General features: G+C 42.9%; 1 protein-coding gene across 4 annotated transcripts in view; it reads right to left on the bottom strand.

Annotated features, from left to right (window-relative positions):
- clstn1 (calsyntenin 1) overlaps positions 1–1085 on the bottom strand; it is a 49558-nt gene extending 48473 nt beyond the window's left edge. The window contains exon 1 of one of the 4 annotated variants that reach the window (XM_033628384.2): positions 809–1085. In XM_033628384.2, the coding sequence (XP_033484275.2) occupies positions 809–890 (82 nt within the window). In that variant the 5' untranslated portion in view covers positions 891–1085. The remainder of the gene's footprint in view (positions 1–808) is intronic. The other 3 variants (XM_033628385.2, XM_033628386.2, XM_033628387.2) reach the window with 3 other exon arrangements.
- Between the last annotated feature and the right edge of the window lie 13143 nt (positions 1086–14228).

The raw sequence follows: 14228 nt of genomic DNA, 5'->3' as shown, positions 1-14228 counted from the left end.
CACAGCACATAAATTATTAAATCCACCGACAAAACAAGGGCTTGAGAAGAGGATCTGCAATGCGTAGCCAACCAAGCTCCGTCCTGGTGCGACCACAACGTTGCCAAACCAAGCATTAGGCCTACTAATGGAGAAATAAACCTGCGTGGTTTAATAACTGAATCTAAAAAAATTGCAAAGAAACACATCATCAGTCGCTTTAATTCAGATGTATTTAAATATCTTTTAAAAAGAGAAAAGTACAAGGAGTACCAGGCGCAGGCAAGTTAAAAAAAATCTCACAAACTCTGCAGAGGGTGAGAAATATTTTTAATTTTGAATCATACTGTTAAGAAGCGTGTAGAAGAAAGCAGTGCCCAAAATAGACTGAATGCAGATGACAGAAGGGGGTCGTTTCGTGGCCTTGATACTATCTCCAAAGTAGCCTACTTTGGGGGTTTTAAGCTTTTAGACAGAATATCATAAACAGATAATATGATTAGTTTGAATATAATTGTGTAATTTGGGGTTATTATTAAAGGTTGAATGGGTGTAATATCGCGGGATGCACTTGCTGCCGCCGGGATACTTCGCTACATCCATCCGCTGCGGCTCCAGAGCTGACCATCCCTGAGCAGGTTATTGAACATCCCTCAGGACCGCACAGCCTAGCTAACGTTTGTTTTAACCCCCAACGGCTGGGAACAACCGGAGAGAACCGGACAACCGTTAACTTTCAGTGGCAACGTTTCTTAAACCATAAAGAAAAACCTGTGTGACACAAACAGGGAGACACAACACAACGGGATATAAATCCCAGCTTAGTTACCTTTAGCTGCCTCCACCGCACATAATAGTCCGAGGACCAGTCCGACAGCGGATGCAAATTGTGTATTCCCTCGGAACCGCATCCCGACCTCGAGTTCAACCGCGGCGAAGTAAAAACCGACCTTCTTCTTCCCTCGTCAGTCAGCCGGAATGTTTCTCCAACAAGAAAAATAAAATCCAGGAGATGAGTGTCGGTTACCACGGTAGCTCTAAGATGGCCGTCGTCGCCGCTGCCGCTCTGCTATCCCCTTCAATCACCGCTTCTCTCGCAGTTTTGCAGCTTGCTGCGTTCAGGGGCTGTCGGACATTTGTGAGACACGTTCAGTGCGCACTGAACCATACACATTCGTTCATGTGATGCGTTCTTTGCTTTCCTCCCCCCCATGGCAGGTATTTATGCAGTGGTGGAAGAAGGAGTCAGAGGTAAACGTAGCAGTACTACATTGTAAAGTCCTGCGTTTAAAATCTTACTCAAATAAAAGTCCAAAAGTATTAAAGGTCACCTATGCTCATACTTTGGTTCATACTTGTATTTTGGGTTTCTAGGAGACATGACTTAATGCTTTAATATTCTAAAACATCATTTTCTCATACTGTCTCTGTGAATATACGTGTATTCACCCTCTTATTGAAACATTCAGTTTTTCTATTTTTATTGGCCATTTCACTGGAAATGCATTGCTAGGCAACAGCTTGAGTCCATGTTTGCATCCTGACAGCTGATTCATATATACTGCAAAACATCCCAACAAGAAATACAAATGGACCAACTACAGTCTACTTAACTTAGACATGTTGTCCTCAACTTTTTTTGTCCCTTCTAGTGGCCCTGGTGGAGCACCGAGAAGAGATCAAACTTGACTGTCTAGAGGAAGTAAAAGTCATAACAAGGTTTCCGAAGGTGAACAGGTGGAAGAATCATTTGCACAATATATTAATCCATGTAAAAACAAGATGGCAGCCATCTCTGCCATGTCAGTCTGCAGCTGATTCCAATACAAAAGCGGACAACATACAACACCCAATCACATTTTATGGTTGAAACTGAAAAGTTTATTTATGATTAATAATGTTTGTAGTTTGATATGGAGTACAGATGTGACTAATATTAGTAACAGTAGCAAGCTAAGACACTGTTAATTAGGAAGTACTAGTTTGAAGATATTGGGACTTAATTATCATTGACAATGTTTAGTTTTTTTAAACTTATCAGGTCCTACTGATCCAACATAGCAAGGAGAAATTACAAATGCATACCAAACAAAAGTTCAGGTCTTGTGAGGATATAGTATATTTGTGACATCACAGATTCACAGAAATCCTGACGGCTCATTTAAACGCGCAGTTTCTGAATATAAACTGTGTGCATGTTTCTGTGGACTGAGCATTTTGATATTTTCACAATATTTATATATCACCTATACCTGCTTCGTTTGTTAAAAGACATGGAAATCTGACTTTTTACAATATGGGACCTTTAACATCAAACATGCGTACTTCAAGTATCAAAGGTCAAAGTATTCTTTATGCAGAAAAATGCAAATTCCAGAGGCTTATATGGACTGGATTACAATTATTGATGCATGTATGTGTACTTCACTTTAATATTTGGGCTGGTAAAGGTGGAGCCAGCGAAGTAGTGGAGGTGGCATTTTAAAGTGGTATAAAATGGAAATATTGACATTAAGTACTAGTACATCAAAACTGTACATAAGTACAGTTATTGAGTAAATGTTCTTAGTTACATGTAACCACTGTATTTATGTGATATCTCACCACCAAATCACATTATAAACATAACGGAAGACAAGTGAGGAAGTTTACATAACTAGCAAGTAGACTGTATCATTAGAGGATTTGATCTGCAAAACCCTAATGGAAGAGATTCATCAAGTCTTTGATTATAAGCCAGAACTCAAGATTCCCTTTTTAAAACAACAAAAGAACCAAATGAAAATGGCATTTTAAGTCAGAGTTACCATATGGGAGCAAGGCTGAATTATCAAGTATGTCAAGTAGGCATATACCCTGCGGCCCCAGAGCTCCAGGAGCCTTGAAAGTTCCCAGTTTGTTGTGTGTTTAAGGGATTGCACTAATCTGACCTAAAAATTTTGGGGGGAATATGCACAACTAAAATACTATATCACTTGACATTATCAAGTCTGCTTTGCCAGATTGTCTTATTGTGAGGTCAAAATATAGGTTTAAAGATCTTTATTAGTTCAATTTTGCATTTAAAATGTATTGTATCTCTAAATTACTGCACAGCAAATCTGGAGCTAGCTAGCAAAGAAACACTATAGTACCTACTGCTCAAAGACAAGGAGGAATTGTGGGTTAGACAGAGCCCAACAGGTCATTTTTGTCCTCCGGCAGGTTAATCCAACAATGCATGATGTTAGTTATGTTCTTGCAAACCCCAATATCAAGATGCCAAAATTAGGTTATCATAAAACCATTATTGTTTCAAGATTGTGAGCTTTTAAAACACTTTGAAGGTAAATTAACAAAATCAGCATACTAGTAACTCAATGGTATTTGCTTTACCTGTAAAATTAAAGGTTTCCTGTGTTTAAATCCAATCAAACAAAAATGATACTCCACTTGCACCCCAGAAAAAAATGAATTTGGGTTACACAGCATGTTTGACAGGTTCTGTCTCACTGTCAGCTGAAAAAGGTGAGAAAATTAAAATTTGTTAAGCACAATGTGATGCACACACTCTAACCTTTATGACAGCGAAGAAAGTCTGACTTGAGAAGTCTACACACACAACAGTATCAGTTAAGTGTTGTGGATTTGATTATCACCCAAATGTAGCCCCTTAAGTGATGATTAAGACAAACACCATTCATCTAAAGCACTCTAATATTGTGCTATTCACCATTTGCATATTTAGGAGCACTGACACGTTTCACAAGGAAAGGGTGCTGCATTTAATTTTTGTTTAATTGTTAATGACAGGTGGATACATTGTAAAAGCATTCACATTTGCAAAATAAATAAAAATCAACGCTCTGTGTATTGGTGGACTAAATAGTCCAAGCCTTCATCCATACTTCCCTGACAAAGTCTAATAGGTTGCATTTAAATAAACAAGGATGTTTTCATTAAACCAAACCAGTCTAAATTTATTAAGACCTTATAGAGAAAAAAAAAGAGATGGAGTCATTTTTGTTTTCTAAAGCTCCCCCTCTTCATTCTGCTGACAATAGGTCAAAAATATCTACTTTTGTTCGGTCTGTTTCATTCCAGCCATAGCCATTTCTAGTTGGCTCTACAATGCAAGTGCTCAGAAATCGAAGTTTAAGATGTGAACCTGAAGGCAGCATGTGTCCAAGGATGGCCAGTGACGTCAATACTGTTATTGTGGGAGCGCATGCAGCTAGTTTAGCACAGCCGGCTAAACTAAGACCGAAGGCGGGGGCCAAATGCCTTCTGGTGCTACAAAGGGGTCTGTGAGGAAACAGGCACTCAGTGATCATCACAATGTGAAGTGCATGACTGAATTAAACACAACACTTCCAGAAGCTCAGGGGCCAACAAGGCCCCTTTAAGGTTTCTGTTTGCCTGAAGACAAAGACAGGTTTCTACCTATGGTCTTAAAAAGTTGCATGCCAGAAATCAGACGTTTTAGGCATCGGTCCCCTCAGTTAAAGGCTTGGGCAGATGCTCAGGGTTGAGGGTATTGTTGGCAGAGTGGGGAATCATACAGCATGTTGCCTTGAGGCCCTGTCTAGATAATCCAGGCATGGTAAAATTGATATTTCAACAACATGACACCACCAGAATGTGCCAAACTAAAATGTGTGAAAATGCTTATGTGCCTCTGAAGCCAAAAAACTTGTTTAATCCTCGGTTCAGACGGGCAAAATGGGAATCGTAAATGTGAAGCACATCCATGCTTTAATTCCCCCCCGAGTTCAGAGCGACTCTCACATCCACAGTAAAGAGACTTGTATGACATTCAGTAAAAATGAGCATCATAATGATCTCGTATGAGTTAACTCCTACCCTCACCTTGCAGCACAGCCACACAAGTACAGGGTGAGAATAGCAAAGTCTGGGATTGCAAATGTAGGTGCGGGCTGCTATCTAATCAACACCCTCGGATATGGATGGCACCCCTGAGGAGAGGAGGATGCGATGCAATCAGAGAATTACTACATTTACATCAGTTTTTTTTTGCATAACACTGAGGAACCTTGATATGGCTGCTATTAATGCAAATCGAGACATATGTGACTTTAATTTGTTTTCATTCAAATCAGAGAGGCTCTTGTGAAAAGGTCACCAGTCCATGATGAAAAGTCTTGAGTTTGTCGATAGGAAGTGAACAACAAGCTTATACAAACTTCACATTGTGTGCCACTGCAATGTTGCTTATTCTCCAGTGTTTTTTCTCCTACATAAAAAAGTGCAAATGACCAAAAGAAAAATTGAAAATCTGCCAACAAAACTCCAACCATGTATAAATGTTGCAAGAATAATGGCCACCCATCAGATCTCGGAGCAGCCTCAGTAGTTGCAATTATCATGGACAACGAGCAGAGAATGGACATAGTTGTGTGAGGCCATAATTAAGTGATGGGTCTATAAACAGGGACAGTCTATGGGCACAGGGAAGTGGTGAGGCTGAAGCACAATGCCTGTTTGTTTCCAGTCTGGCAACACATGAAGTGGCCAAGAGAAAGTGGATGCAACCCCCCCTCCCTCACAGATGTCCACTCCAGGGAAGAGACAGAGTGGCCATTATCATTCTTCTGGGGGACAATAGAAGGCAATAGGAGGGCTTGGTGGATAGGTGTGAGACATCAACGAATGATCAGAAAGGTGTTACTTCCTCCAGATCGTCTCACCCACTGCTGTGAGGGGCTGTTGTTTGTCATGGATGCAGCCTTATTGGAAATCACTTTGTTCTTTATAATTGTAAATTGTAGTGAGGTTGCTTTGATCGGTACGCAGCTCTATACGTTAATGATTGATGTCTCAACATTTAAGAATCTGTCTACTTCAACACTTTGTTACTACACAGTGAATACCACATATTATTAAAACGTTGTTTCACACCAAATTACGAGGAGTCGTATTTTGCTACTGAGCCCCTTCGGTATTTATTCATGGGGTTACTTTCACTTTTTGTTCTGTGAGGTTTTTGTTCCCACCCTGATACAGTGGAGCTGAATCAGGTTTTGTTTATGGTGCCCACAGCAGTCAATGTCAACAACAACAACATAAAACTCAACAGCAACCATGGGCGGATAATGAGACAATGGGCCTCTGGGCAAAGATAAGCAAAAGGCCCCACCACCTCTCTTAAGAGCAAGACACATAGACTTTGTGGTGGTGGTGTTGCTTCTTTTTCAGTTGTTGTTTTGCATCTCTTTGTCGTCATAATGCATCTTTTACATGGATTTGTGTCTCCCTCTGTCATTTTGTATCTCTTCGGTGGTTGTTTTGTACCTTTTTTGGAGTTGTTTTGTGTCTCTTCGCAATTTCTTTGCATCCCCTTGTGGTCTTTTTGTGGCTCTGTGTGGACATTGTGAGTATCTTCTCAACCGCACCATTTTGCAGTTGAAGGCCAGGTGGGCCCCTGACACTTTGGGCCCCTGGGTCTGTGCCCAGTAGGCCCATTCAGTAATCCATCCATGACAGTGACTTATGTGATGTGAGGCATTTCCCCAGTTACTCTGGATAGTCAAGAGACCTGGCTGCGAACTATTTTCATTGGAACTACAGTCTACCAAAGAAATAGTCTGAAGTTGTGTGTGTGCTCAGCAGTAAGTGAGAAAGTGTACGGGTTTTTTATTTTATTTTGTCATTTAGGTTGTTTGTCATTATTACACACAATGAGAGCTTTAAACAGAACCGACAGTCTTATTTAGAGTTGAATGTCCTCACAGGTCAGTTAATGTGTTTGTGATGAAGAATGCACATAAAAAGGATGTTGTCTATGTGAATAGCAGAGTTGCAACAATCAGTTGATTCACCAAATTGTCGAGCAACAGAAAATCAACTATTTGGGTAACCATTCTCCACGTAAGTCGAATTTCAAGCAAAAAATTGACAGGTCGTCGTCGTCGTCGTCCTCCACTTATCCGGGTCCGGGTCGCAGGGGCAGCAGCCTCAGCAAAGAAGCCCAGACAGTCCTCTCCCCAGCCACCTCCGTCAGCTCTTCCGAGGGAACCCCGAGGCGTTCCCAGGCCAGCCGGGCGATGTAATCCCTCCAGCGTGTCCTGGGGCGGCCCCGAGGTCTCCTCCCGGTTGGACATGCCTGAAATACCTCCCAAGGGAGGCGTCCGGGAGGCATCCTTACCAGATGCCCGAACCACCTCAACTGGCTCCTCGATGTGGAGGAGCAGCGGCTCTACTCCGAGTCCCTCCCGGATGTCCGAGCTCCTCACCCTATCTCTAAGGCTGAGCCCAGCCACCTTGCGGAGGAAACTCATTTCGGCCGCTTGTACTCGCGATCTCGTTCTTTCGGTCCCTACCCAGAGCTCATGACCATAGGTGAGGGCTGGAACGTAGATCGACCAGTAAATCGAGAGCTTCGCTTTCTGGCTAAGCTCCCTTTTCACCACAACGAACCGGTTAAGCGTCCGCATCACTGCTGACGCCGCCCCAATCTGCCTGTCAATCTCCCGCTCCATCCTACCCTCACTCGTGAACAAGATCCCGAGGTATTTAAACTCCTCCACCTGAGGCAGGACGTCCCCCCCGACCTGGAGTCGGCAATCCACCCTTTTCCGGCTGAGGACCATGGCCTCAGACTTGGAGGTGCTGATTCTCATCCCAGCCGCTTCACACTCTGCTGCGAACTGTCCCAGCGAGAGCTGCAGGTCACTGTTCGATGGAGCTAGGAGGACCACGTCATCCGCAAATAGCAGGGACGAGATCCTCCTGTCACCAAACCTGACACCCTCCACCCCTCGGCTGCGCCTAGAAATTCTGTCCATGAAAGTTATGAACAGAACCGGTGACAAAGGGCAGCCCTGGCAGAGTCCAACCCTCACCGGGAACAGGTCCGACTTACTGCCAGCCACGCGAACCAGACTCGTGCTCCTTCGGTACAGGAACTGGATGGCCCTTAGCAAAGGGCCACCAACCCCATACTCCTGGAGCACCCCCCACAGGATGCCCCTGGGGACACGGTTGTAAGCCTTCTCCAAATCCACAAAACACATGTGGACTGGTTGGGCGAACTCCCATGCCCCCTCCAGCACCCTAGCGAGGGTAAAGAGCTGGTCCACGGTTCCGCGTCCAGGACGAAAACCACATTGCTCCTCCTCAATCCGAGGTTCAACTATCAACCGGACCCTCTTCTCCAGCACCCTTGCGTAGACCTTACCGGGTAGGCTGAGGAGTGTGATCCCCCTATAGTTGGAACACACCCTCTGGTCCCCTTTCTTGAAGATGGGGACCACCACCCCGGTCTGCCACTCCAGAGGCACTGCCCCCGATGTCCACACAATGTTGCAGAGGCATGCCAGCCAGGACAGCCCTACAACATCCAGAGCCTTGAGATATCCAGGGCGAATCTCGTCCACCCCCGGGGCACTGCCGCCGCGCAGTTCCTTCATTACCTCGGCGACTTCTGCCCCCGAAATTGGACGACCCGCCCCTGAGACCCCCAGCTCTGTTTCCTCACTGGAATACTTGTTGGTGGGATTGAGGAGCTCCTCAAAGTATTCCTTCCACCGCCCGACAATGTCCCCAGTTGACGTCAGCAGCTCCCCGCCCCCACTGTAAACAGTGTGAGCAAGTTGCCGCCTTCCCCCCCTGAGGCGCCGGATGGTTTGCCCGAACCTCTTTGGAGCCAATCGATAGTCTTTCTCCATGGCCTCACCGAACTCCTCCCACGCCTGAGTTTTTGCCTCCGCGACCGCTGCTGCTGCGCTCCGCTTGGCCCGCCGGTACCCGTCAGCTGCTTCTGGAGACCCACAGACCAACCATGCCCTGTAGGCCTCAGCCTGACGGCTCCCCTCACCTCTGGTGTCCACCAGCAGATGGCAGGTCCAGCTTCTAATATGTGAGAATCTGCTGATTTTCCTTGACACACATGATAGTAAATTGGATATCTTTGGCTTTTTGGATTGTTGGTCAGACGAAACACTTAATGATGTTACCTTGGGTTTTGGGAAACTGTAAATTGGCATTTTTTTAAAAAATATTTCTGATATTTTATAGACCAAACAATTCATCAAGAAAAACAATCACCTGATTAATTCATAATTAAAACAATTTCTGGTTGCAGCCCCAGATACACTGCATAAGATGCTCTAGAAGCACAGGTGCTTATGTGTTGCCCACTTCCATGCAGGGCTGCAACTAAGAATTCATTATCAACTAATCAGTTCATTTTTTTGATTAAAGTAGTAGTTTATTTAATGTAAGAAAATGGTGATAAATACCCCATCACAATATATGCAGACGGATGGATTAATGGACGGATACAGCAATGTTTTCCTCCTTTGTGGCTGCTCAGTACAAAAGAGCCTGACTTGCCATCCGTCTCAGAGCCTGAGCTCCCATCTTGAGCCCCCGGACAAGGATTTGGGGATTAGATACACCACATTATTAGGGTGGTCGAAGGTCGTGAATGCCTCACGGCTGCTCACATTATTCAAAATCCTTCCTCGTCAGTTTCCATCCTTCTGCCTCAGTTATACACTCTGCCAGTAAGGACAGAGGGTGGATACACTGGGGGTTGAACCAAGTCACTGACCATAGGAATCGTGTTCTTGGAGACTTCACTGTGGCTTGCAATCATGGTGGGTGGTTGGCAGCAGACGGAGCATGAAAAAGACTTTGCTATCATGGGAATTAAAGTGGTCGTGACTATTAAACGCCACAGCTTCTCGATATTCTCTTTCCTGTCTTGTGTCTAGACTGCAGCTTGTGTCATTGAGATTTCCTTTTCCTTCCCAGAAGATGCGGGAATTCCATTATCTGCTCCACTTTTCCTACAAGCACAGATTTCTACTGGCGATAATGGCTCACAATTGTTTGGAGAGGCCAGCACTTTTCATAATGACTTTCTTTCTGTAATTTTATGTCAGAGACCCAATTATTTGTTTATTGGTGCCTTTTTTCACAAAAGGAGAAGTGCAGTTTTGAGAAAATGCCCCAGTATTTAATTGGCCCAAGGGAAGAGCTCAGAAAAGTTATTTTAGAGGATTATAGCTCTGCATGACAATTTGCCTTCATTTTTTATTCACTCTCAGTTGCTTTATCTCATAATCAAAGATATATCCCATGAAAACCTGAATGTGTGTCACCTCATAAATTTATAAGCCTCAATTTTCAGTTTTGTTGAAAGATTAATTTCATATACAGCAAGACTTCAATCCTTTCTCTGCTTCAGTGCGGATGTCTGCTTGACTTTGCTCATGAATACATTTTTAAAATCCTTGGCTGGGGGAAATTAAATCTCACTTTAGAAGTTCCGGATGTTATCAAGTTCTTTCACAGGAAATTTTTTTTAAGCCAGTGGGTCTGTAGGTGCTGAAGTCTGGCAACAAATCACACAGGGAATGGAAGCCATGCACCTTTAAGCTGCCTCTGCTGTCTAATTCATACGTTCTCCACAGGGAACATTTAAAAGTTAGCCTCTGTGATTGATTCCCTTCCACTTAAGTTGCTCTCATTTATCTTACAGCCCGGGCTGTCGCTCACGGTCATTTATTAACCACCGGCTCTTCCTCCATGTGCATGTACTCTCACTATGAATGTCCCAAAAACGCCCTGTCAGTTGCCTTTTTTTAAACTAATCCCACCGTCATTCATCAGAAGCCACTCCTGTCAGTTTTTGCAGTTCACCTCATGAGACAAGAAATCTATTTATTTCCCTGTTTGTTCTTTCATTTCCACATTGATGCAACGCAGAACCCTGCCTGTCTATTTTGGTTTATGAACAAAGAGGCAGTTGGGAGATATGATTTTTGATTCTGACGGCTGTGATCTATATTCCATACCTCCAGTATGCACTTCCTTATCAAGCCCTTTTTTGAAATATAAATCTCCCCTGAAGCCCTAGTAATATGTTATAACACTCTTTGGCTTGTGAAGTAGCCTCTGGATATTCGGGCGCTCTTGACTGTCAATAGCCAGCAGTTTCAGCTGTCTCTCAGGCCCCATTGTTACTGATATAAGGCCAGGACACTCAAAACACATGGGAGGAGTGAGTGGGAATCTGACAGATGGAGGCTTGATAACCTCACAGAATACTTCATTCATCTCTATAGGGCTCAAAGACCCTGCAGATTAAGCTTTCAGTCAGCACCTTCAGCCACATCCATATTCACGAGAGCCATATTTTAGTTTTATCACTGATATCAGATGTCAGACATGTTTGATTGCATTTGCATTCATTAAGTACATTTGAAACAGAATATAAAATCAGAATTCATTAATGGAAACGTCTCTATTTGTAGGGTGGATTCCTCCAGATGGGCATCAGGTTGCTCAGAGGAGTGTGGAGGCCATAATTTTGATGTTCTTGTTTTAAGACAATGACCCCTGACCCCCACAGAAGGTCACCTCTGACATGCCATGGGGTGGGTTCATACTGTGGGTCACGCTGGTGTCAAAGTCTCACCTCCTTGGCTTTATTACTGTGGAGACTTTAGGGAGGGGGCACTGACATGGCTGTCACAGCGAGTCCAATCATTCATCTGTGATAGGCAGGGTGCATTGGCTCCCCTGAGACTCCTGTTTTGAACACTGAAAATTAAGGCCCTGGGGCTGGCAGCTGATGAATATAGACCATATAGACATGTTGGAGACATGTAGTTGTTGTGTTCAAATGTAGTAGATGAAGCAGTAGCAAGAAAAGTGTGTAACATTATACGCTACGGTTGACTAGGGGTAGCCTGACAGTTATTTGTTACTTAACCAGGCAGGATAACAGACACCAGAGTAGTTAAAAAGGACTGCAGAGTAGCTCAACTAATTCGACCAAACAGAAAACACAATTTGAAACAATTATTTTACGAATATATCCACATACTGCATCATAACACCTGAACACAGATAAATGTTATTGCAGTGTGTGAAATCTACAGCAGGTGAGCAGAGAAATCTAAACAGCTATAGATAAATGGTTCAAATAGTTAGCTAGCTAAAAGTAATGAAAATAGTTATCCAAAAGTAAAGGGATTAATACAGGCCTATTTGTCTGTTACGTTTAGCTAGATATCATAGTTTGCTAGCTAAGAGCAACAAATAAATAGATGATGGTTAGTTAGCCAAAAGTAATGGATAAATAGTTGATGGTTAATTAGCTAAAAGTAACACATACATAGCTGATAGTTAGTTAGCCAAAAGTAATGGATAAATCACTGTTGGTTAGCTAGCTAAAAGTAATGCATAAAGTTGTTAGTTATCCAACTACATGTAACTGATAAATAGATTGTTATCTAAAATAATGGAAAATAATTGATAGTTAGCGAGCTGACATAAATGGATAAATCATTGATAGTTATCTAAAAGTAATGGATAGTTGATAGTTAGCTAGCTAAAAGAAATATATAACATTAAATGGTTGATGGTTAGCTAGCTAAAAGTGACGGATAAATAGTTGACAGTAAGCAAGCTAAAAGTAACAAATCATTGATGGTTAGTTAGCTAAAAATAACAAATAGTTGATGGTTAGCTTGCTAAAAGTAACAGAAGTAGTTGATGGTTAGCCAGCTAAAAGCAACAGATAAATGGTTGATGGTTAGCTTGCTAATTTGACTAAATGTAACTGATAAAAAAAGATGGCTTTCTAGAATAATGGAAAATAGTTGATAGTTAGCTAGCTGAAATTAATGGAAAAATAGCTGATAGTTATCTAAAAGTAACAGAGAGTTGATAGTTAGCTAGCTAAAAACACCAAACGGTTGATGTTAGCTAGCTAAAAGTAACGGATAAATAGGGATAGCATAATCTTAACAAATGAACACCAATTTTATGGTTTTTGAAGCCCAAATGCAATTGCCAGGATTAGGCTACACCATGGTAGCATGACTCAACATCCCTCCCACAGCAAGGCTGTAAAGCTGTGTTTGGCGTGATAACAGTCTGTGGTCTCATCTAGCTCAAATTTCACGAGTAGGGTATTTATTGATGTATCTTATGTCATAGAACAAAACGAAAATCTCTGCTTGTGTTAACCACAGACCTTATTTCAGGCATCTAACCAAAAACCTATTAAAAAAACCTATGTACTTTAAAACAAGAGAACTGAGTAGAAAAATACGTACTTATTGCCTGGTTTTAGAACTCATTCCAATCTATAGCTTACAATCAGGTACAGGTAAGCAGACAGACAGGCAAGCTTGTAGATGGCCAGGTATACAGATAACAGGCAGGTAGATACAGGTCAGAAAAACATTCATAATGTAGACGCTCAAACACAACAGCAGAAAGCAAGAAATTAACATAGCATTAGGCTGAACTGATAATGGAGTGAGCAACACTGGGCTTTTAAAAACCTTTTGGACTGAGTAGAGTGAGAACAGGTGAGCAGGTGGACGTGAAAAGCAGGTGAGCAGGTGGACGTGAAAAGCCAGATCACAGCAGGGCTGATGAGAGAAGTGGGAACAGGTGTGTAGATGGGCGAGCCAGTCAAGTGATGGGGATAGGGGGAATGTCTGAGAGCATCTGGTGGATGGATGGATGGATGGATGGAGGATGGCAATCAGAGGGGCCTGGAGAATAGAGGATCTGCTGGAGAGGAGGGACAAATAAATTAACTGTTGATAGTTAGCTAAGAGTAATGGACGGCTGGAAAGTTAGCTTCAAGTTTAGGATAAATGTTTAGTTAGCTATAAGTACCATAAATGGTTAAAATAAAAGTAATAGATTTACTTAAAATAATAGCCAAAATTGGGCGGCATGGTGGTGTGGTGGTTAGCACTGTTGCCTCACAGCAAGAGGGTTGCCGGTTTGATCCCGGGTGTGGGAGCCCCTCTGTGCGGAGTTTGCATGTTCTCCCCGTGTCAGCGTGGGTTCTCTCCGGGCACTCTGGCTTCCTCCCACAGTCCAAAGACATGCAGGTTGGGGACTAGGTTAATTGATAACTCTAAATTGTCCGTAGGTGTGAATGTGAGCGTGAATGGTTGTTTGTCTCTATGTGTCAGCCCTGCGATAGTCTGGCGACCTGTCCAGGTTGTACCCTGCCTCTCGCCCGATGTCAGCTGGGATAGGCTCCAGCCCCCCCGCGACCCTCAAGAGGATGAAGCGGTTAGAAAATGAATGAATGAATGAATAATAGCCAAAATTATAGGGGTAGATGGTGAAAAAGCTAAAAGTAGTGTGTATATGGTTGAAATGGCTACAAGTATGAAAAATGTTAAGATATACAGCAAAAAGAAATGGATGGTTTAAATTATGTCTTGTCTCTGCCATTCCAAGACATTGTACAAATTTAAACTGAC

The sequence above is a fragment of the Epinephelus lanceolatus genome, chromosome 8, assembly GCF_041903045.1.
Source record: "Epinephelus lanceolatus isolate andai-2023 chromosome 8, ASM4190304v1, whole genome shotgun sequence".
NCBI classification, from domain to species: Eukaryota; Metazoa; Chordata; class Actinopteri; order Perciformes; family Serranidae; genus Epinephelus; species Epinephelus lanceolatus.
This window is presented reverse-complemented; position numbering and strand designations above follow the sequence as displayed.